Source organism: Acanthopagrus latus, chromosome 14 (genome assembly GCF_904848185.1).
Source record: "Acanthopagrus latus isolate v.2019 chromosome 14, fAcaLat1.1, whole genome shotgun sequence".
Lineage (NCBI taxonomy): Eukaryota > Metazoa > Chordata > Actinopteri > Spariformes > Sparidae > Acanthopagrus > Acanthopagrus latus.
In genome coordinates, this window is record NC_051052.1 from 7,761,744 (window position 1) to 7,783,992 (window position 22,249).

A 22,249-nucleotide genomic window follows, 5' to 3' on the forward strand; every position below is an offset into this window, starting at 1 on the left:
ATTCTGATTTCTGCAATGAAAGAAAACACACAACTGTAATCATTGTAACCACTTAAGTAGAGTTTACATTAAATTTACTTCTCTAACACACAAAACTTACCTTAACATTAACAACTTACACAATTCCATACCTTAACTGTCAGTAAGCTGTATCCTATGGCATTTTATATAGCATAATTGGCCAAGCAGCTAGCAGACGTTTCTTTTTTTTGTGATTTAAACGTATTATTTAAACTTTTTCTTACTCACCACTGGTTTCAGTCTCTGCATCAATCAACAGAACACTGGTGGCCTCTTCATGTTGCGTCAGGGGCATCATCAGTCTTCTCTATCCAAAATGTAGAGTACAGCTGAAGCTGGTTAGTTGAACAGGTAATTGCTCATAAATCAGCTTCAGTTTCAACATAAAGAAATAAATCTGACTCCCATTCTAATTCTGATAAGAAACCCCACTTTGTTCTCGTAGACTAACCAGTACTAACAACTTGTTTATGAGTGTGTGTGACTGTACTGGGATCACCTGTGAGTTTCAAAACAATAAATATTCATAAATGTAAATGAGGTTCAAATCTTGCAGGCTCAATCACTGGCAGATATTCATAGTTGGTCTGTCATCTGCATGCATTATTAATAAGCTAAGTTAAATGCCAAACCCGGGGCCCACTTGACCCCCATTGACTTGATACTTCAGCTGCTCTGTATTCATTCAAGCTATACGCTGATGTGTCTCCTGATGTGAAAGGCCTGCAGGTAATTAGTTATTCGGGAGTCGCTGCAATTTTACAAAGTGCCTGTAAAAACTGTGATTTGAGTAAGGTCATTGTTGTAAGGTGTGGTGCTGCAGAAATAACAATTTTACATCAACTTTATTAAGATTAAGATTTGGCTCATCACATTCCTTTCCTGTACATTTAGAAAATCAGAAATATTTCGGAGCAAAGCTTGTGTAGTTTATCCAAGTGGTATTCTTATGCATCTTTTATCTCACTGTTTTGTCCAGTTTGGAAGAACAGAGGTGATTGACAACACGCTAAACCCAGACTTCGTGCGGAAATTCATTTTGGACTACTTCTTCGAAGAGCGACAGAACCTCCGATTTGACCTGTAAGTAATACCTACGCCTGTGTGTGTGTGTGTGTGTGTGTGTGTGTGTGTGTGTGTGTGTGTGTGTGTGTGTGTCTGTAATTGTGGTAAAAATGATAATGGTAATATTTATTGAGATTAATGTTTCGGGCACCAGACATTGTAAATGCCAACTGACGCTTGTAGCTCTGGACTTGATATTTGGTTCACTCACTGTTAGAAGCCTCTTCTTGAAATCACCTATTTTAAATTATTAACCTGTAAAATGCAAACTGCACTACCATTAGACCTTGGAAAGGCTCCAGATGTCACATGCCAAATGAGGAAATATTTCATTTTATAATTATTTTATTCTAGAGCTACAAAATGTTTGTTTTATCTCAGATGATGTTCTCCTAACTGTACATTTGGCATATAACACAGTTTTCTGGTAAACTGTCTTTCTCTCAATTAACTTACATTAATAGAAGTAGTAGATTGCTCAGTGAATGTGCCACTTGATGATTTTAATCAATTGCACGTAATATTGGCTTATTATAAAACAAATTCTGGGAGAAGGACTACATATCAAACAAACACGCACTGAAACAATGAAAAAATGTACAAATTTAGAATAATATTGACTTTAACTGCATTATTTAGTATTTCAATGTGGATTTGTGCTACATATTCATCTTCAAGTCTTTTTTCTCATAGTTCTTTTTTTACCTTGACACTGCCAGAGAGTGATTTATTGCACAGAAGTGAATTTAACTGGGGCAGCTTTATTTGTCTAGTTGCATTTGTGTGCTCTATATATTGGCTTACAAAAACTGTATTGTTATACATATGTTGGTCCAGCATTATTTTTACAACTGATATTTGGCACCTTTGTACAATATGCTACCCACCTCCACATCCATATCCACATCCATACATGCACATAACTACAAAAAAATAAGTGATGAAACACTTCATTACCTAAATAAAGTAAATTGTGCACTATGAGAGCATATTTTTAAAAGGCCTAACCTGCTTTACCTCTCTTTACAAGGTCTTAGAAATAGACATTGGTATCAGTTCTTTAATTTGTGAAAGAAATTTCTATTGGTATGATCTTCAGAAAAGATAAATCAATGTATCCCAGTTGTTTGTCCCCAGTTTGAAAAGATTCAGGATTGACTATCTTACTACTGATATCATCAATACCTCTCTGTGTCATTAACCACTCAATGTAAGACTCATTTAGTATGATTGACACTCTATACTAGTGAGTACTTTGAGTACTCATGTCGGTTTGTTGTGATCTCCGTGTCTGGATCTCACACTTGATTGCAGTGCACAGAAGCAGGATGCTATTTGTAGGATATGACAGTGGATCGTTAGATTCATTAAAAAGACAGACTGCCTGTGGGTGAGGGGATTCTCTTTCTCAATTTGCTCTCAGATTGCATTATAAAAGGGATTTTAGTGGCTTTGTTTTATTAAATGGAGACTAATTATATTATAATCTATGAACCAGGGCGCCACACCAACAACCCAACTGGGAGCAGAAAGTTAGACTCTTTGAAGTGGAGTTAGTGTTTCTGCATATATTGTGTGCATTTGCCTGTTGGAGGTAGAGAGAGAGAGCAAGCCAGAGACAGTGTGATTGATGTGCATATTTGTGTGGGTGGAGGTTTGTCTATATTTGTGCATCAGGGTTTCTGTATCCTTATTCTCCCCAGCTGTGAGGCAAGGCAGGACTTTTATATGGCACCATTCAGACACAAGACAATTCGAGGTGCTTTACATTGCACATAAATACCTTTAAAAAAAGACATTTAAAAAGGCATCTATAATACAATGAAAACAAAATGTGACAAATGAATAGTCAAGAATTTAAAAAACAAAAACAAGAAACAGTTACGGATTTAATCTAAGCACTTTAGCTGTTTTATTTGAAAGCTGCTTTATGACCTACAGTTGTCATCTTACTGCATACACATTTTCTGTAATGTGCTGCAATAGTCTTAATCTTCTCTTTGTGGATTGTGGGCAAGTATGGGGAAGACTTAAAATGTTGTGAATGGTCATTCATTTTCTCTATTTATTTTTCATAGCCAATGTCTAATACAGAAAAACTGAATAACAAGAACACCATCCACCCGAGGTACATTAACCAGTAACGGCATTCTGTTTTTTTTTGAGTTGTCAATAAACCTGCCATTGGCCAACAACCTCCAAACAAGCAAACTTCACACTGTAAATAGAAAGTTACCGTACCCTTAACCTGGCTGCTAACAGTACAATACTAAACAAGCCAGCAGCTTTTACCTTGTCTTTGTGGAGACATTTTTAATACCTGGGCTCACCACCCAAATGTGGGAAGTTCCCAAAACCAGTATGCTGCATCCTGGGATTTCTTTAAAGAAATGGAGACAAGATAAGGCAGACCCTTCTCCAGTGCTGGATCCACAGCGACCCACCTTTGTTGCCACTCATGTGCCTCGAGTCTTGAAAAAAGACTAGAAGAAAGGACAATGTGGTGAATTTGGCTTGTTTATTTGGCTGGATTTCCTCATTGAGGCCATGTGTCAGTGTTATGATTGTTTGCTGTTCCTTTTGGTACAGATCGTAACCCTGTCTATCCACACGTGTGCTGGTGATTCAGTGTCTCAGCTGGTCACTCCATCACAATACATACTCATCTCACAAGAGAAGTGTCATTGCTTCACGTGGACACTAACAAACAACAAAACCGATGCGTGTATGCCTTGTGTCTGCATTCTCACATACTGTGCGTGGCCATAGTGTTGTGTGCTTGTGCATGACGTGTTTCTGGCCATGTGTGCGGTTTAGTGATGGTAACCATAACAACCGGGGTTCCAGGGGATGGTGGGTGTGATATGGGAGCGGACAGATTTTCCTCAGGGAAAGAGAAGCATTTAACCTTTCATATCTACTCTGCCTGCTCCACTTGTGTGCTGCACCATGTTATGACCCAGGATATATTATCACATATAACTGGACTGGTATCAACCTGTTACATTATTTTTCTGAAATGCACCAATATAGAACATGTCAGTTTGTTTTGTTGTTGCCTTGTGTATGAATGTATGAGTGCATGCCTGTGTGCTTGCTGTCTTTTGAGTGGTTTTCTGAATGGAACTGAGAATCTGTGGAACAAAACAGTACTCTGGCTTTTTGTGAGCCCTTTTTGTGTGTGCTAGTGTCATTCAGGGTTTGCAACCCTGTCACAGAACACATTCCTGTCCTTTTGGCTGTGAATGTGTTTGCATGTGCGTGTGTTTCGTCTGAACTTGCTGCCCCTCTCATCTCTGACAGCCATAGATAGCTGCCGGCCTGCAGAGTGTAACACACAGTCTGCGACGATGGCAGATGAAAGAATGTTTCCTCCCTCAAGCACATCAAGATGGGATCTGTATGAAAAAACTGTGACAGTGCAAAGGTTATGAAACTGGTACAGTAAGTCCACCGAATATGAATTACGAAGCCGAACCATGTGTAATAACCAGCTCTGTAAGTTTGTATCTTCATCTAGAGTGGGGATTTAAGAACAGTATCAATTTGTTATCAGCATAACAACTTGTAAAACTCTTACTGCTCCTACTAATAATTCCTTGCTCAAGATATTAAAGTTCCCAAGAGGATGAATCCTACTATCTTTGGTGACTTCATTTTCCCTGGTGCACCACAATGGGCTGAAGGTTTTAACACACAGCCTGGGCAATGTAAAGGACTTCAGAGACGGCTTCTCAAACTTCAGCTGTTTTTTTGTTTCAGCTCACTTTCAGCTGTGTCCCTAGCTGTACATGGCTTGTCTTTTATTGTGTGAAATCGTCAACACCACCTTTGGCATTTTCCCTCTGTCTCACTCTCTTGTGTTTTTTCTCAAAACAAAGAAACACCTCTGACATCCACTTGGCCTATCCTGCTTGTTTGCAGACTTACCTGTCCCTCAGCTGTAAATTGCAGTATCACTTGCATCCGATCTCTCATCTCAATTATGCCATATGAAGGCTTTTTGCAGGATGATTTTCCATCACTTTTGAGGAAGCTGAATTATTTTTAGCATTTAGCTGACGTTGCATGTCCTGTGTCAGTTAAGTGTTTGGGATTGCTCCTATTATCCAACGACACATATGCCAGGTGCACTGTAGACTCAAATTACCCATAAGTGCATTCATGTCTGTTTGCCTATTGTGTTGTCTGTCCTCAGTAACAAAAACGCTGCTGGAAACCAAAATCCAGTTAAGATGATATCATGGAGTGCAAACCCTTCCTATTCATACTGATGTTTACATGCCTTAAGGCAGAGCCTAGCTGCTGATAGACTGAATGAAGATGTATCGTGAGAGGGCTGGACAATATATCGATATTATATCAATATCACATTTTACTTTGTCAAGCACTTTGGTTAATGGCCTGCAAAACTACTGACTGTATGGTTTGTCCAGTTAGATGGCAGAGACACAGAGAAAAAACCGTGATCATAAGATTGTATTTAGTCATTTTGAACACTCAGTCATGCATTCTGATTCAGATTAATTTAAGATACCAATTAGTGTGCGACACACGGGTGCACACACACACACACATGTTTTCACACCAGGCACATGCAGGATGTATATTATCCTAAACTGTTCTGTAAAGTCACTGAATTGCCCCTCATTTCTCCCTCAGAATATCATCCAGCAAAGGGCAATCCATTCTAAGTGTGTGTTGAAATGACCTGAGCTGTGAAATGACCTCAAATTGCAGAGTGAATGGCCTGTCTGATTGCTTCTCATTCTTTAGAGTAGCCTCTGCCCTGGAGGGGCCATTTCTGGACAAATTTGTATTGCTGTAAGTGTTGCCTGCAGGTGAAATGGAGGAAAAAAAAGTGTGTAAAAATATTCAAACACATGATAAAACACCACGATAGCACACTGAAACTCAGACTAATGAGACCCGACGAAAACATAAACGAGAATAGACATTCATTTACTTATTTACTCACTAGCATGATATTTCTTGCTTTCTCCTTGTCTCTTTTTCATGTGCACACTCACAAATACTCTCACAATATTCTGTATGACTGCCAATTAGCCCAGTTAGTGTCATTTTAATGGAGGATGCCTGTAAACCTGTGATGCTGGGTAGTGAAATACCCGAAGCCTCTGCTGAGATCATCAAGCTGCTTGGTGATTTACTCTGTCTGTAATCCCTGTCATATCCCAGCTGAGCTCCTGTCACCCTCCATCGCTTCCTAATGCATTGACTCTTGCTCTCTTTTTTTTTTTCCATAGGTATGATGTCGACTCGAAGAGTGCCAACCTGTCAAAACACGTGAGTACAAAGTCTTGGTAATGTGTGTTTCTGTGAAGGCGTGCATATTTACATTTCTTTCTCTTTTTTTGCACACTTTCTTTGATTTTCATTCTGTGGGTTTGAATAAGTGTTTCTGTGAACATGATTGCTGTCCTTGGTATTATTGGCCTAATTTCCGGCCACAAAACAATAATTTGGCCATTACAATGAGTGTGTTTATCATCTAATGTAATGGGACTGACGGCTCATGGCTAATTTAGAATTCAAATAAACGTTGATTTCCCCTGTTCACCCTGCTTTTTTGAAGTGATAGCAGTAATTAGCATAATGGTAATTAGGAACAACAATGCAATACATTTGGTCTTTTTCTGCAACCAGTAATATCTGTGTCCTGCCTACTGCATCATGGGGATTGCAGTTCACTTGGAAAGATTTTCCTCAGAGTGTTGGACTAGATATTTATGCCATCATATGTTGCTATTATGTTTGATGACTCAATCAAGAGATCATGGGGTCATTTTTAAACCACTGGTCTCTTCTTTGATAAATTGAATAGAGCAGGTTTACTTATTAAACTTTTTACAGGTGTGTCTGCATGTTTTCCAGCCAGTGTTTACAAGCTGTATAAACCATTTATTAAGGTAACCATTTATTGTTTATTGTAAAGTTGCAACGGATAATTATGACACTTTGTATATGGCTAATAATTACTCTATATTTCACTATAAAGACTAGCTGGATGGACGTTATAAAGTTGCAACTGATGTTTCTAAACCTTTACAATTTTTTGATAAATCGTTTATAAAGCATTTTGTTGTTTGTTAACACTCAGATAACTATTAAATAAAGTTTGAAAAACTATAAATTCACCAGTTATTCAGGATGGAGAGTGCTACCGATGAGAACATTTATACCACTCTCTTGGAGCCAGCATGTGGTTAGCATAGCTTAGCATTTTAGCAAGAATAAAACAGGGTGAGTAGCTATCCTGACTCTGTACAATGATAATTAAATCTGTCTACCAGCTCCTCTAATGCTCACTGATTAATAATTAATTAATTGATAAGTTTCCAGGCAACCAGCGAAATCTCCTTGTGTAGCTTTTACACTTTGGTACAGATTTTATGATTGAGATATGATGGGTTAATTAGTGAGCTAGAGTTTTTGACCTTCCAACTGTCCGTCTAATTGTTAACCCTGTTTCCAGTCTTTATCTTAAGCTGGGTTAGCTTGCTGCAGGAGGTAGACATATACTCAGTGTAGATTTGAATGTATCAGTCTTCTTATCTAACTCTGAAAGAAATTGAATAAGTGTTCTTCCCAAAATGTCATCTTAATTTCACCCAATCACTGTCTGTTATCTTGTGTACACATGCCTGACTTCAGGAAATTGGCTTTCCAGTAATATCTGAGACATGTTTGGCCAGGTGTTTACTTTGGTGATGGCCAATGTTGACCTGGACTTCTGCTGTCAAATGCAAAGATATCATAGCAACAATAAAAATGATGAAAGGCAAAAAAACTATGCAAACTAGAACTGTTTGTTCCAGTCTACCTGAACAGTGCTGCAAACAGACACTCCAAGGCAACCTTCACTATCCTTGAGCTCTTATCAGTGTTTACTATTCAGTGTCCAGCCCAACCGGTCTGCCCACATATCTTATGACGCAGACACGCACCGTCACATGACTGTGTGTCATTTGGAGTAATGGAGGGAAGTGGGGATTATTGGACGAAACAGTCAGAGAAGAGAAATTTGGGATCTTAGGCTTTAAGCATGTTTTTCAACCCAAATGTCTGCATTTGTCTTCAAACGTATAAAGTGCTATTAAAAACAATTTAATGAAAGACTTTATATTGCAAATGCTTTCTGTATAGCACAGAACTAAACAATGAATTGCAATGATAGAACTGCACTCAGACATGCTTTTTCTCCTCGGGCGATGATTATACTACGATGCTAATGTTCATCTGCTGTCCAGGGAGGATAAACACCGACTGCTTCTTTAGACTAACAAAGTGGGGACTACTAAATGTGATTGTGTCCTACATTTCTACAACACTTTAACAACAAATCACATGCATTTTTTCATATCATAAAGCCATTTAATGACCTCAGGGGAAGAAATATGATATTTGTAATAACACCTCTGCAGAAGCACTGGAATGCTTGTAAATTCCGCAGTTTCACAAATGTTCCATGTGCCTCTTTGAAATGGATGGAGAACCACAGAAAGTGGATTTTATCTAGCTCAGTATCATCTTGTGGCTAAAGACTGAATGCTGCAATGCAATTTACAGTATGTACTGTGATATTGATTTCTAGACTAAATTGTGGGTTTTCAGGTTTAGACCTTTAATCACAAACCACATATACTTTAATGTACTGCTTGAAGCATGTCATCATTTTTTAAAATTGATTTCAGGGACTTCAGGGAAGCCAGAGATAGGTTTAACTAACTTTTTTTTTCAGCATTTAGATTGTTAGTAGTTGTGTGTTTAGGAGTTAGGTCTGGTTTTAGAGGCAAAAACAACCTGTTGGTGCTCCTACATGTGACTGTTTACAGGAAGGAAATTGAAGAAAGTTTTTTTGCTTTGAATTCAAGTGATGTGTGGGTATTGTGTGTAAAAAACAATGTGCAATAGATCTTTTTTGCTGCCCCTCTATGTGACAGGTGACATTAGTATTATTAAATCTGTGGGTCGTAAATCAATATGACTGCTCGCAATGTTGCTGCAAGGCTTTATTATGGTTACTGTCTGCTATCTACCTCCAACAATAGTTCGTGGTGAGCTGTAGTTTTAGGAGTTGCTGTTTTAAGATAGCTGAATAAAAGCCAACAAATGTGCTACTGCCATTTATTTGTCAGCTGTATGAAGTTAAGTGTGGATAAATTGAATTACTGTGAAAAATGCTCTAGTCAAGTTTAGTCCTTCTCATTTTCCCCTCAGGATTTCTCTCTGCTGTTATGATGCTCTGCTGTCTCTTTGGATCCATTCCTCTTGTGCTTTCTTTCTCTCTGTTTCTTGTCTCATACTCTGGCATTCCATCACCCTTTCTTTCTTTTTTTTTTCTCAACTTGTACACTTGTGCTCTCAATTTCTTTCTATCTGGATCTGTCCATTTGCCGTTTCCCTCCCTCGCTCTGGCTTTCTTCCCCCTCGCCTCACTTTATTATAATCAATAAGCCCATACAAGAAGAGACAGGCATGTGGGCTCAGAGGCAGCATACTCGCCTCGATCCAGGTCTCAGGGGGGAAAGGCAGAGAGCCAATCCATTAGACAGTGTTTTAACATGGGAGATGTAGGCTGCAGGCACACCTGGGAACCAAGTGTGGAATACACAGGGACTGGTCGAGAATCATTTTATTATTTCTATCTCTGTATGCATACAGATAGAAAGCCAAGCCCACTGGATGTATGTCAGAAATACATTGCTTATCAAAGGCATTTATTTGAAATAGGTTGAAATGCTACTGTGGTAGAACACTCATGGTAGACACATGATATGTATCGTCACCTGAGCACTGTTACAAGTAATGTTTTATATATCTATCTGCTCACACTCCCCCTAAACTACTTCCCCACTGCAGCCTCAGCCTTACCTATCAAACAGTTGATTTTCCTGTAATTAATAAATGAAGCCATGCCCAGACAACTGTCTCTTTGCATATGAAATCTTTTTTTTTTTTAATCCCATGCTGTTATATATTTAGCCATAAGCAGCACAGAGCAGCTTCTGCGATGGACCTCATGCTGGAGACAGCAACAGTTGCTAGGTGATTTGTGACTTTACTGCACAACCTCTAGATCAAAGAAATGGAAAAATATCATAAAAAGCACACGTAACAAAAAAGTTTATAAAGGTATTATTTTAGCATTGCTGTTTGTAGCCAAAATTGATCATTTTAAAGCCAGGTAAAGTGAGAAAGAGACAGAGTAACAGAAGAGGCTAATCAGTGGAGCAAAAAGAAGCCATTATTTTCGTGCTGCTTGGGGCTGCTCCCGTTGGATATTAGAGACAGAGTTCAATAATGACAAACAGTCTCACCAGTGTGCCCCCTGGTGAAATAGTGCATGTTTTTTTAATAGCTTCAATACAATTTATGTAAAAGCTTATTTTTTACTCCAAGCTGTGAGCTGTCAATATAAGACAACAGACAAAGCAAATAACATACAATGTAAATAAATCAAAAATTCATTTTGTCATGCAATACAATTTTTTTTTTTTTCCAGGACTGGCACTAATTTTTGTGTGTTCGCAGTCTTCTTTCCATCTCTCTGCCTTTCTGTCAGTCTCAGCTGTAAAGTTTCATTATCTGGTGACGATTTAATTTAACAGGAAAGTGGCAAGGGAGCAGAGTGGGGCAGGTGTGAGGGCTGGTGGGAGGAAGGCTTAATGTGCCTGCCAATATGTTATGTCAATGGGGAACACTGAGGTATTTGAAATGGTTTGGCCCCTGTAGGGGCACGAGGCACATTTTTGTGCCATTTTTTTCTTCAGTGGGGTTTAACAGTTCAATTGAATATGTGTATGTTGCATGTGTTTCTTTTTTGTCTGTAGGACATGTCTGAAAAACAAAAATGAATGATTTTTTTTTTTTTTTTAAAAACCCTCCTTCTTCTACATTTCAGGATTTTCTGGGCCAGGCCTACTGTACTCTCGGAGAGGTGGTTGGATCATTGGGCAGTCGCTCGGAAAAACCTCTTGGGTGAGTAGGACTGCCCATAGCTGAGAGTGTATCAATATTTCGGTGATTATCTGACCAATGTTGATTGATGATCATAGCAGAAAAAAACAAATAACTGTCAGGGCTGTCTGGGATGTTTCCCCTTTAGAGTATGCAGGTTAGATTCAGACTTTTCCTTTGTCAATGTGTGTGAGCCTGTTTTACACCTGCAGTTGTCTGACAATTTTCAAGACTGTTCTCTGTATCAGCGATGGCTTCTTCTTTTATAAGAACTCCCTCAGACTTGTGCCTGAAAAAATGTCCCTGAGGGAAATGTCTCTCCCTGAGGATCATCTTTTGAGCAATCAGTACTCTTTGCACAAGTTAGTCTAGTTGGCCACTGGTGCACTCTTGAAATAAGGGTGAAAAGTGGGTTAAGCAATCGGCATTTTTCTACACAGGAAAAATATACATGATGTATATACAGGACATTACATAAGTGGTTGATCTGGTTGGTCTGTTGGTCTGACTAGTTAAGCATAAAAACTTGAAGCAGAAGCAGCACATAACTCACCTTGAAATCACAAGCTGTCACTATTACATTTGTGTTTTTGTATGGATAAAACTAAGGAGGTCTAACATGTTAATTAACTAAATTTCCTGTTGCTTTTTTTCCTTTTGAATTAATAAGTACATTATTTTATTATTTGGACAAAACCAGGCTAGCTGTTTTCTGCTCTCTTTAGTTCTTGGCTAAGCTAAGCAATCACCTGCTGGTTGTAGCGTCTTATTTATTTTAAATACAGAAACGTGGAATATACAAGAGATCATTTCAAAAATATTTTTTCTTTTCATTCAAATTATCTCTGTGGTGCCAACAAACAATTTGTATACAATATGCATAATAACTCCTTTACCCACTACTTGATTGCTGATTATGTAACGTTTGAATTAATTCTCTGAAAAGTTTGGTAAATCTCACCATCAAGTCCATCTCTCAACATCTTTGAGACTGGAACTGTAAATCCACCTGGCTGGTACAGTGAATCCATCTGTGCAGTAAATGAATAACCACAGACATGTTATCAACCAGTGTGAAAACCAGAATATCCATGAATAAAACACTGAAAACTTGTAAGCCAGCTACACTAGAGTTACCAGTCAGTGGATGAAAATATATGAGGTGTTAGACACATAGCTTTAGAGCAGAGACATGTGCAGAGAAGCATACCTGCTGTTTGGTAATTGGGATGACTCAAAAAGAATCAGGGGTGCATCACAGACTTTTGTTCAGGAACAGTGCATGCCTCATTTTTTAATGAACATACACAGACACAAACACTCCCACACACCCAGGGGAACGCATACACATATAAACACACAGGCTCGTTACAGTGATCGTGTTCATCAGGCTTGTCAGGCAGCCTGTGCTCTACAGTCACACATATAGATTTCATACCTCCACCTCTTGTGTGTTTGTGCATGTGTTTCCTTGCACATATGTTCACGATCCTAATTATATTTTCTCACGTCTTTGTTGTTATTGTACGAGTCCTGTGTTCTCTGTGTACTGCAATACGTAATATTATGGTGGTGGAGGTGGGGTTCAGGTTTTTCTTGCAATATATGATAATATTCTGTTTTATTTGGATTTCATGTTGGTCAGAAGTATAAGTAGTATTAAGCGATAAAGGCCTGACTGGTTAAGATGCTTTTAATTTCTTTACTTCTCCCTTTGAAACATGACATACAACACTTCAACAAAATAATATTAAATAGGAACTTTTAAACTAGATATAAGTGTCATACTGTATGATAAATGCAGCTTGTCTGTCAGTGGTCCAGTTCCCTCTAAACTCTAGAGGCCATGAAAGAAATAACACTGTAATAAATTCAATATTTGTAAGATTTATCATTTATTTGATATTGTGTAAAATAGCACTTACAGTGGCAAAAATCATGATATTGAGTGATATTTAGTATCTGGCCAAGCATAACACCTTGTTTCCAAGTAGGAATTACATTAATTCCTGTGGAAACTTATGATGCATATGTGAAACTCCATGTTCTGTTTCTTTTTCTGGCAAATGAACTGGTTGCACATGTGAGACAGTGAGACTAAATTTTGCTAAATTAAACTAAATTTTCCAGTCGCAGTCTGGAGCCCTAAAAGGGCGGACATGTGACGATAATTAATTGTTGAGTTTTTACGCTTTATCTGTCTAAATTAGACAGAATTTAATCTATAACATAACATGCATCTCACATCAAGATATGTATGCGGTCAGGTCAGCCTGTATTTTTTATTACTTAGTATGTAACAATAAAAAATAATTTTTCCCATCAGAGGAATAATGCTAACCACCAAGTGAGACTTTCATCTTTAATTTGTCATTGCTGATGTGCTGGAGAGCTCAGATCAATCATTGATAATTTGTGACCACACTACAATCAACACAAACTCTCTCTCTGGTGTTAATAGTGTGACATTCGGTATTTTGAATGCTCTATTTAGAAGCAGTCCTAAGGTTGTATGGTTAATATTTTCAATTGTGAATGATTTAGAAAAAATATCAGAGCATTTTGAATTGATTGGAATCAAAGCCTTATCCAGACACATTCTTTGATAAAGATATCCACTCTGACAGGGAGCTGTTTCCATTTTTTAAAAAAGACATCGCTTTGCCTCTGCTATAGTGACATTTTGCACATTTTCGCACCACATCGCTGTAGTGCTGCTGTTGGCCCACATCTCCCTGCCACAACAGTTCCATACTGACACTGTCTCTACAGATATTTTACAAAACACTGCATTAGAGTAAAGCTGTGATGGAGGGCACATAGCTGTTCTGTGAAGAGAATAATTTATTCTGTCAAGAATAAATAATCTGAGCCTAGTGTTAGCTTGCATTGTGCAGCTGTATTAAAATCTTACTGATATTAACAGACATGGAAATACTAATACAAGATCCGTTTCAAAATCATTAATTGGGAGCGCTGATTAGAATACATCATCATCTACCTTTATCCACAATGCTGCTCTTTTGGCCTCCTCAGTTTCACTTGTTTTCTCCTCCAATTTACTCATTCATTTAAAAGCTTGATGAGCCATGAGATCTCAAATGGTGTGTGTGTGGGGGGGCAGGGGGTTGGGCAAAAATAACAGCCAAACTGGCATCCCTTCACTGAATGCTTTCAGCAACCTGGCAACCTGTGTGAGTGCGTTTTCTGTTTTATTTTTTTTTTGGTTTGTGTGTACGCTTAGTTTCAGAGCTGCACTGTTATCCACTTGAGCAGAAATCGCCAGGGTGATTGCAGTGGCCAGTTTCCCGCTCGGGGGGGCACCTGTCTTTCCTTGTACAGTGTGTGTGTGTGTGTGTGTGTGTGTGTGTGTGTGTGTGTGTGTGTGTGTGTGTGTGTGTGTGTGTGAGAGAGAGAGAGAGAGAGTGCGTGTGTGTGTACGTGTGTGTGTGGTGATATGTGCACCATGGAGTTCTCAAAGTGCAAAACGATGTTGTCTACCCTGAAGCGCTGCTCAAGAAACCCCTCCCTCCCCTCCACTTTTCGTCTCTGCACATATTCATACACATACACACCAATGCCACACATGTACTTGTGGTTGATGGGTGATGGACACACTTAGTGCAAAACAATTATTTCTTTTTCTATAATGCTACTTATATGAATATAAGTCACGTTGTGCCCAAGTTTTGACTGGACTCAGATTGTTTATCTTCTTATGTTATTGTATTGTATGTCAGCTCTCCTTAAACTGCCACCTGTTGCTGTACTTTTCCCTGAAGCTGTCAGGATTCAGGAAGTAGACAACAGCATTACTGATGATGCAACTGTATTGCGTAGTAGTTAAAGCATAGCCTTGATGAATTCTCAGGGTTATTTTTACGAATTCATATTATACAGTATGGGATAATTAAAGTTTTCAAACAGTTATTTTAGGAGCAAGTTATTACAAGTTTGTTTTAGGCTTATAAAGGAGTTTGCTTCATTATGCCCAACAGTAGATTACATAAATATTTGTTTATTTATATATCTATATCTTGATTTGTTTAGTGTGACTTTACGCGTGTTTATTATATGGAGATACATATAAACTTATAATCAGATTTAATATCCTGGTTGTCCTGTCTGTCCTGAAAATATCTACAAAAGCACTGAATTGTTTATTGTTAAGCTACTTCAGCCCTGATTCCCTTAATATTTCACCTTCCCTTGAGTGAGTGTAGACATTGTCACTCACTGTAAATATTCTGTGTTTGCTTATTATCATGTCCAAAGTACCTCTGGTGCATTAAACGTAGAGGACAATATTTCTTAAGATGATGAAGAGCTTCCATTTTAACAGCTACACAACATTACATTAATTTGAACCGCTTGGCCAAACTGTCTGTGTTTAAACTGGCAATAGACACGCTTTTCACTTTGACTTATTGTTATGAAGTAAAAGTTAACTGATATTTTGATGATGTAATGGCCATAAAACAATGACACCGTTGGCGTTCACATCAATTCCCTATAAGCCTCTAACAGCTTGCACCATGAAATCCTACCACCAGGCACATAATCTCCCTGGAAAATTAAGGCTGCCTGGCAGTCCAGCCAGGCTGAAAGCAATGCTCAATTTCTATCTGCTTTCTTGTCTCCTTTATAGGTTAAAAGATGGAAAATCATCCTTTTTCCCTGTGTTGGTAGTTGCCACTCTAAGGAAAAATGAAATAGTCTAGTTGCTGGCACTAACTTCGAGATGACCTGGGAATGAGAATAAAACCATCAGCTATCTTTCTCCAGAGTTGCATAATGCTCCTTTAATTGAAATTTCTTGATGTCTCATACATTATATAATTTTTATTACAAGGAGAAAATGTTACGTGAAGAATTGCAGAAAATAGAATCTGTACCTTCAGAGTTCAGGAAAGTACAGACTGTGGTAGAAGAGTGTGGGAGTTTTTAATTGTCAGGTGAAGACATTCACTCTTGTTACTACAGATACATGCAGCTTAAAGAACTGATTGAAATGTATTTAATAGGTATGTATTTATCACAAAAGGGTCATACAGATCATTTCTAGATCCTGAAGAGTAGAGAATGAAAAAGAAGTCATGAGTGATTTGGTGCAGAAATAGAAATGCTGTCGACTTTTATTAAGAGCAAAGGTAGAGAGGCCACAGCAGCTGCAGTTGTTGTCTTTCTGAAGCTGTGTGTGTGTGTGTGATTGTGTGTGCATGTATGCGTGTGTTAGACTTCATCAGATACACACCTGCAGCCTGATGCGACAGGGGGGATCTTTAACAATTTTAATGAGTGGTAATTACAGCTAATTACATTGTTCAATCAAACTCCAGTGGGCATTCAGGAGTGTGTGTGTGTGTGTGTGTGTGTGTGTGTGTGTGTGTGTGTGTGTGTGTGTGTGTGTGTGTGTGTGTGTGTGTGTGTGTGTGTGTGTGTGTGTGTGTGTGTGTGTGAGTGAGTGACGAAAAGACTGAGAACATGAAGCCAAACAGTGACAAGTACAGTATGCTGTGATGCATGGCTCTTATGTGACCAGCAGTGTGTGTATATGGGTGTGGGTGTGTAGTACATCTCTTAGATGTGTTTCCATGTCTCTACATGTTGACTGGACTCTTCGTCCAACTGGTTTGATGATCCCTCTTTTCTTTAGATTTATGTTTGACTTCCACCCTCCTGCATTGAATTCCATGCATTAATCCAGAATTTCACAATCACAAGTTAATCCATTCTTGTAATTGTTGCCATCCTGGAAACCCAGTACAGAATTTATATTTGATGCCCTGACTTAATTACAGTCCATTGTTATGTCACCTCAGTCCTAATAAGCACAAACAAAAAAAAACAAGTGTAAATATGACCCGGGAGTTATGTGGTGGACTTTTTCTTTGCCGAGTTTTGTACCATTTAAGTGTATGCTATATTGTGAAAGAATTTACATTGCTGTCAGACAGCCGCTTAAATGGTGGAATGTTTTTTTTTTTACAGCATGCAGTTAGGCTCACTGTTAAGACTGTAAACCTTAATTAATTTGGCATCATTATGAAGTCTCATCATTAACTTGACTACAGACTTGCCGTGTCTGAAGTAACTTTTACAATAGTGATCCATGAGTTCAGTGCACTCCATGTTGTGGCTTATAAACAACTTGAGGGCTGCTTTTGACTTTTTAAGTTAAAAAATGCATGAACTTGTTGCTCTGACTCATTGTTTGGTTAAATTTGCATGAGAGCACTCAGGTTTAGTGAGCACCTCCTGAGACTATTTGCAGTGAATTTGCATTTTATTACTGATAACATTTCAGATGAAATACTGATGCTGGTGTTCATTTCCAGGGCCTATTGACTCTCCAGTGAGGCGGTTTGTAATGGGGGAGACTTGTTCTCTTCTTTCTCTGACTGTTTTTTTCACACTCACCATCCTCTTTTTTTAGAGTGTGCCTCGTTTTTTTCCCGCAAACAGATCTTTCGTTGCGTTCATTTTAATTGTGTGACAGGCTCCAAAAGAAGCCCTGGTGAACTGTAAGAGCCTAGTGGGCTACAATTTAAGATACAAGTGCACCAAGTCAGACACAAAGGCTGATAGCTGTGAATGCAAGCCTGATTGTAAGGATTTGTAAAGGGAGGACAAAGAAACTCTCTGTCTGCCTCTTGTGTGACATGGATTTTGATGTCAGTGTTCCTTTTGTGAGAGCAGATTATGGTTATGAGTTTCTTCTTGGAGGAGAGAATGTGTGATTGTGTATGAATGCATGTCAGGGCATGACCAAGAGTAGATGGATTCTCATGCTTTTGTAATTATAATTTCTGTCTTATTCAGGTATTTTTCACTTGATAAGTAATATAATGAAAGTGACGTGTGTGTGTGTGTGTGTGTGTGTGTGTGTGTGTGTGTGTGTGTGTGTGTGTGTGTGTGTGTGTGTGTGTGTGTGAGAGAGAGAGAGAGAGAGAGTGGGAGAGAGAAAGGAAACACTGTGAATCCTCTAATCAAGACACATGAATTTGCAATCAGCGTCTGGCGAGAGACGGGTAATTAAGTCTGGGCCACTTCTGGGCTGCCGTGTAACACACATGCATGGGGCTCAAACGGGGGTTCATGCACACACACACACACACACTTATATGCAGGGACAGTTAGTAATGTTCCTGAGGCACTTCTCAACTTGGGAGTGCTTTTCTCTGTCACAAATAAACTCAAAAAGGAAAGTAATTTGCCTGAGAGTGATAACATTTTCAGAAGTTTTTGTTCAAAACACACATTAAGTTCATCCACTTCATGGCCATTTCTACAAATAAAACAGTTAAGGCCACAATTTTCTGATTTTTTTTTTTCACATCTGGAATGATGTTTTCTCTCTCTGGAGTGATAAATAGTATGACCGTGTGCATTATTCTTCTTTTCTGATGGGAAGAACTCATTTTCCCAGAGTCACTTTGCAACTATTCATAGATTGCAGGGCTGGTTTGAAAAGCAGTTTTATGTGGAAAGATTTTTCGTCAGGATCTGAGATTTAAGCTAGTCCCTTGCCACATATCTGTGTGTATGCATGTAAGGCAAAACTGTGGTATGCATTATTCATCCCATAACTACCAATCCTGTCAGTAACCACCCACGTATCATTCTAAGGCAGATCTCTCAGCTGGTCTCTCAGCTGGAATAATGACCGCCGCGCTCTGAAAAATAGAGAGGAATTTGAGGAAATAGCAAGCAGAGGAATCCCATTTAACATCCCAATGTGGGGCCCCCTGCTTAGTGGGGTTGTCATGCCGACAGATTCTGAGGAAGTGTGATGACATGATTGAGACTAAGGGGGGAGGGACAACGAGAACGAGACACTTAAGGACAGTTTACTAATTTGGGCACCTAAAAAGTTGTCATCATTGCTGTCAAGTCCCTTTGATATTCATTTGGTGGCAATGGAACCTCCCTTTAGTGTTGAAACTTATCCCCATGCTTGGTGCGGAATCCTCATGTAAAACAGTTGAAAATATTCCACTGAATGTGTTCAGCTTTCAGCAGTAAGATTGTAGCAGTCCAGTTGTTTGAGCCTTGCTATCTTTTTCTGTTTGGGGCTGATTTTCACAAATCCCTGAAGACTCATTGCAGGTAATTCAGATCACCTGTGCACAGGATGGAGAGACTGACTCCTGACTGAGGAGTGGAAGCAGCTTGGGGCATGTCCCTCCCCGCTAATCATGGTGTGATGATGCCCTTTTTGTGAAGGCTTAAAAGAGGTGGGGAATGGCACACAGGTGACTCCCACCCTCATTCTGAACCTGTCCCTGACCCATTGAGAACCTCATTCCCCTTAGATTGCCAGCCAGAAACTCTGGTTTGCTTAGGCCCTATTTTTGTAGTATAAATTAGAGTAAAATAATTGGTCTTAATCAGTCTTGTAAGCTGGAACTTCACTCATATTTGATATCCTGTGATGAAGGTTGATGAGATATATAGCTGATGTCGCTGCCACACTAACAACCTACACAGCTCATTATTTTTAATTGGCTCTGCCTTTTTGTGTTCACTTTGTACTTGTTGACTTGCATCATGCTGTGTTGCAACTATTTACTGCTCATAATGTTTAAATGCTGTAACTATGGATCATAGCCAAAAGAGTCAAAGCAAGAGAGCTTATGAAGTGGTCCTCACTGAGAGGGGAATGGCAGGTATCTGAGAGAGCTGATATGAAATTGTAAAAATTAAATGAAGTGGATAGAGAGCCAAATACAACAATCAAAATGGTATTTGTCTGTGGAAAAAGGGCATTTTGAGTTCAGAAACCTCTTTTTTTTTTAAAAATCACAGCGTGGTCACTTGATCCTAGCAAAGTAAAATGCATAACAAATAAAATCTTCCTTATTTTCAATCACATTTACTGACCTTTTTGCACCATCTCATTCTTAATTACTCTCAAGAAGTTTTCCCATAATGCACAGAAATCCTTTGGACCCCTCCCGTCTGTGCTGTCTGAGTGTTGATAGAAATAAGAAAAGAGAAACGGTCTTCCATCTTCAGAAGGTGCTATTTTAGCTGATCTTCCCATCGTCAAGTCTCAGACAAAAGTGAATTGCTTTTGCAAGTAAAAAGTAATGGAAAAAAAGCTCTCAGCTCTTCAATGCAAAGCATCGATCCCAGGATCTATTTCATTTTGATAACTTTGCCATTTCGAAAGCGCTTCCTCCCCTGTTCTGTATGCTGGATTCAAAGGAGACCTGAATTGCATTTACACAGAGGTCCTCGACCCCAATTCTGGGCTGTCTAAATGACTGCCTGAGTCGATTTCTGCCAGGTGGCTTCTCAGAGCAGAGCTCATCAGGCGACAGGCCCCTTTGTCAAATTGCAAGACCTCTCAAAAACTCTTCCTCCCACACATGGATAGCTTCCTCTAACTACTTATTCTGGTTTCAGGATTATAATGGCAATAGATACATCACTGTCACTGTAATCATGTGATGGAGAATTATTTAAAATACACGTTTGAACCACAATAGAACTCAAGTTTTATGATATTTCTCAGTGAAAATTTCAATATTCTTAATGATGTAGAACAAAATAAGTGGGAGTTTGTGCTTAACATTTCACATGTAGAAAAGTAGGGTTTATAAATACTTTAACATTTTTAGAACTTAATACTTTAACATTTTTAGAACTTAACTGGCACTCAGTAGAGTGCATGCCTCCACCAAGGCCCAGTAGTCTCCTTTAATACAATCAAGGCTAATCCAACACCAAACTAGATAGCCCTGTACCAATCAAAGATTTTGACCAACCACAACTGCTTAACCATAAGTTAAGATCACCAAATCATGTACGAGCCGTTCACTGGAACAACAAATCAACACAGATGGAATTATAATCTCCATTGTGTTGTTGGAAACTGATTTTTTATTAGAATCTGCGTCAAATTGTACTCACTCCTAGATACTAGCCACCTAAATACTCTTGGTGCTTTTAATCCAGATCCATGAATTATTCCCTGAAAAATTAACGAGAATGTTCGTATAAGTTATAGTGACAAGTGACCAATTGAATTGCACTGTTCCCTTGAAAAAAAGCCTAAAATCCAAAAATAAGCTCTTTGGCAGAAGTTGATGATACTTGCATGTTTTGTTCAGCAAGAAAATCTTCACAGATGAACCCCCCTTGTGTGAAATCAAAGCGTAAATTAAATTGCTAGAAGTAAAAAGCTAGTGTTAGGTTATAAACAGACTGCTCTGATTTTACATGACTTAAACGTCACCACATCTATTGTCTTACTACACAATTACTATGTATGTTTTCTATACATTGATAAGTCTACATTTGTAAAGGGGGCGGCTGTAGCTCAGCAGGTAGAGCAGGTCAACTAGTGATCAGAAGGTTGCTGGTTCAAATCCCGGCTCCGGGCAGGGCATACCCTGCCAGGGAGTACCCTGAGACAAGGCTGGGATTGGCTCCGTCAGCAACACCCTGCAACCCCATGGAAAGGGATAAGCGGTTACGGACAATGATATGACAATTTGTAAAGTTGTAGTTAGAATAGTTGGCAACTCACATCTACCTGTAAAGTTGGACTAGTAGTAGTAGTGAGTAGATGAGTCTCCCTGTTCAGCATGATGACTTGTGTAGTCTCTTTTGATCACTCAATCAGTGGCTACTATTTTGAAGACATTTAAGTGCTTTATGATTCAATTTGATATCTCTAGCCTTTGGTAACCACAGACCATTGTTGGCATTTAACTGTTTTGCAGGCATTTAACTGAAAAAAGACTGGTTGACTTTGAGACAAGGGAACTATAAGTGCAAAAATGTTACCTGTTTTCCGGGTGTTGGGCTCATTACTGCACTACTTTATTGAGAGGTACACAACTCAGCGGAACATATGACAGAGATCATTTTTAAACAGTTCAATTCAGAAATGTTTGATATTATATCTTTAAGTAAAAGTTGTTGTTGTGTGTAGCAAATTATCATCATCATTATTAAATACATAAACAACATTAGTATGAATCACATTTTGCCAAACGTATTAATCTGAAAATTAAACTTCCTGAATTATCTTGTGCAGTTCCACAAATGATGGTAATGAATAGTCCATTAAAACAAGACAAGTAGAAAATATCAGATTGCAGCTATGTATTTTTGTCTTCGCAGTATCAGCATGAGATTGACAGGTTAGAGATGGAGGATGAACTTCAGA

At 38.7% G+C, this 22,249-nt stretch overlaps 1 protein-coding gene and 1 long non-coding RNA gene across 8 annotated transcripts in view; one reads left to right on the forward strand and one right to left on the reverse strand.

Annotated features, from left to right (window-relative positions):
- Positions 1–22,249, forward strand: part of LOC119032822 (copine-8) — a 90,014-nt gene that overhangs the window by 25,276 nt on the left and 42,489 nt on the right. For 3 of the 7 annotated variants that reach the window (XM_037122402.1, XM_037122403.1, XM_037122401.1), the window contains exons 4-6: positions 1,001–1,104; positions 6,354–6,393; positions 11,012–11,088. In XM_037122402.1, the coding sequence (XP_036978297.1) occupies positions 1,001–1,104; positions 6,354–6,393; positions 11,012–11,088 (221 nt within the window). Of the gene's footprint in view, positions 1–1,000; positions 1,105–6,353; positions 6,394–8,637; positions 8,676–10,092; positions 10,156–10,275; positions 10,295–11,011; positions 11,089–15,715; positions 15,844–22,249 lie in introns of those variants that run through there. The other 4 variants (XM_037122408.1, XM_037122405.1, XM_037122404.1 and 1 more) reach the window with 4 other exon arrangements.
- LOC119032824 lies at positions 10,088–20,347 on the reverse strand. Its single transcript, XR_005079054.1, has 3 exons — positions 19,951–20,347; positions 12,029–12,098; positions 10,088–10,182 (listed from the first exon to the last, which is right to left on the reverse strand). It is a non-coding gene; the product is annotated as an uncharacterized LOC119032824 (long non-coding RNA).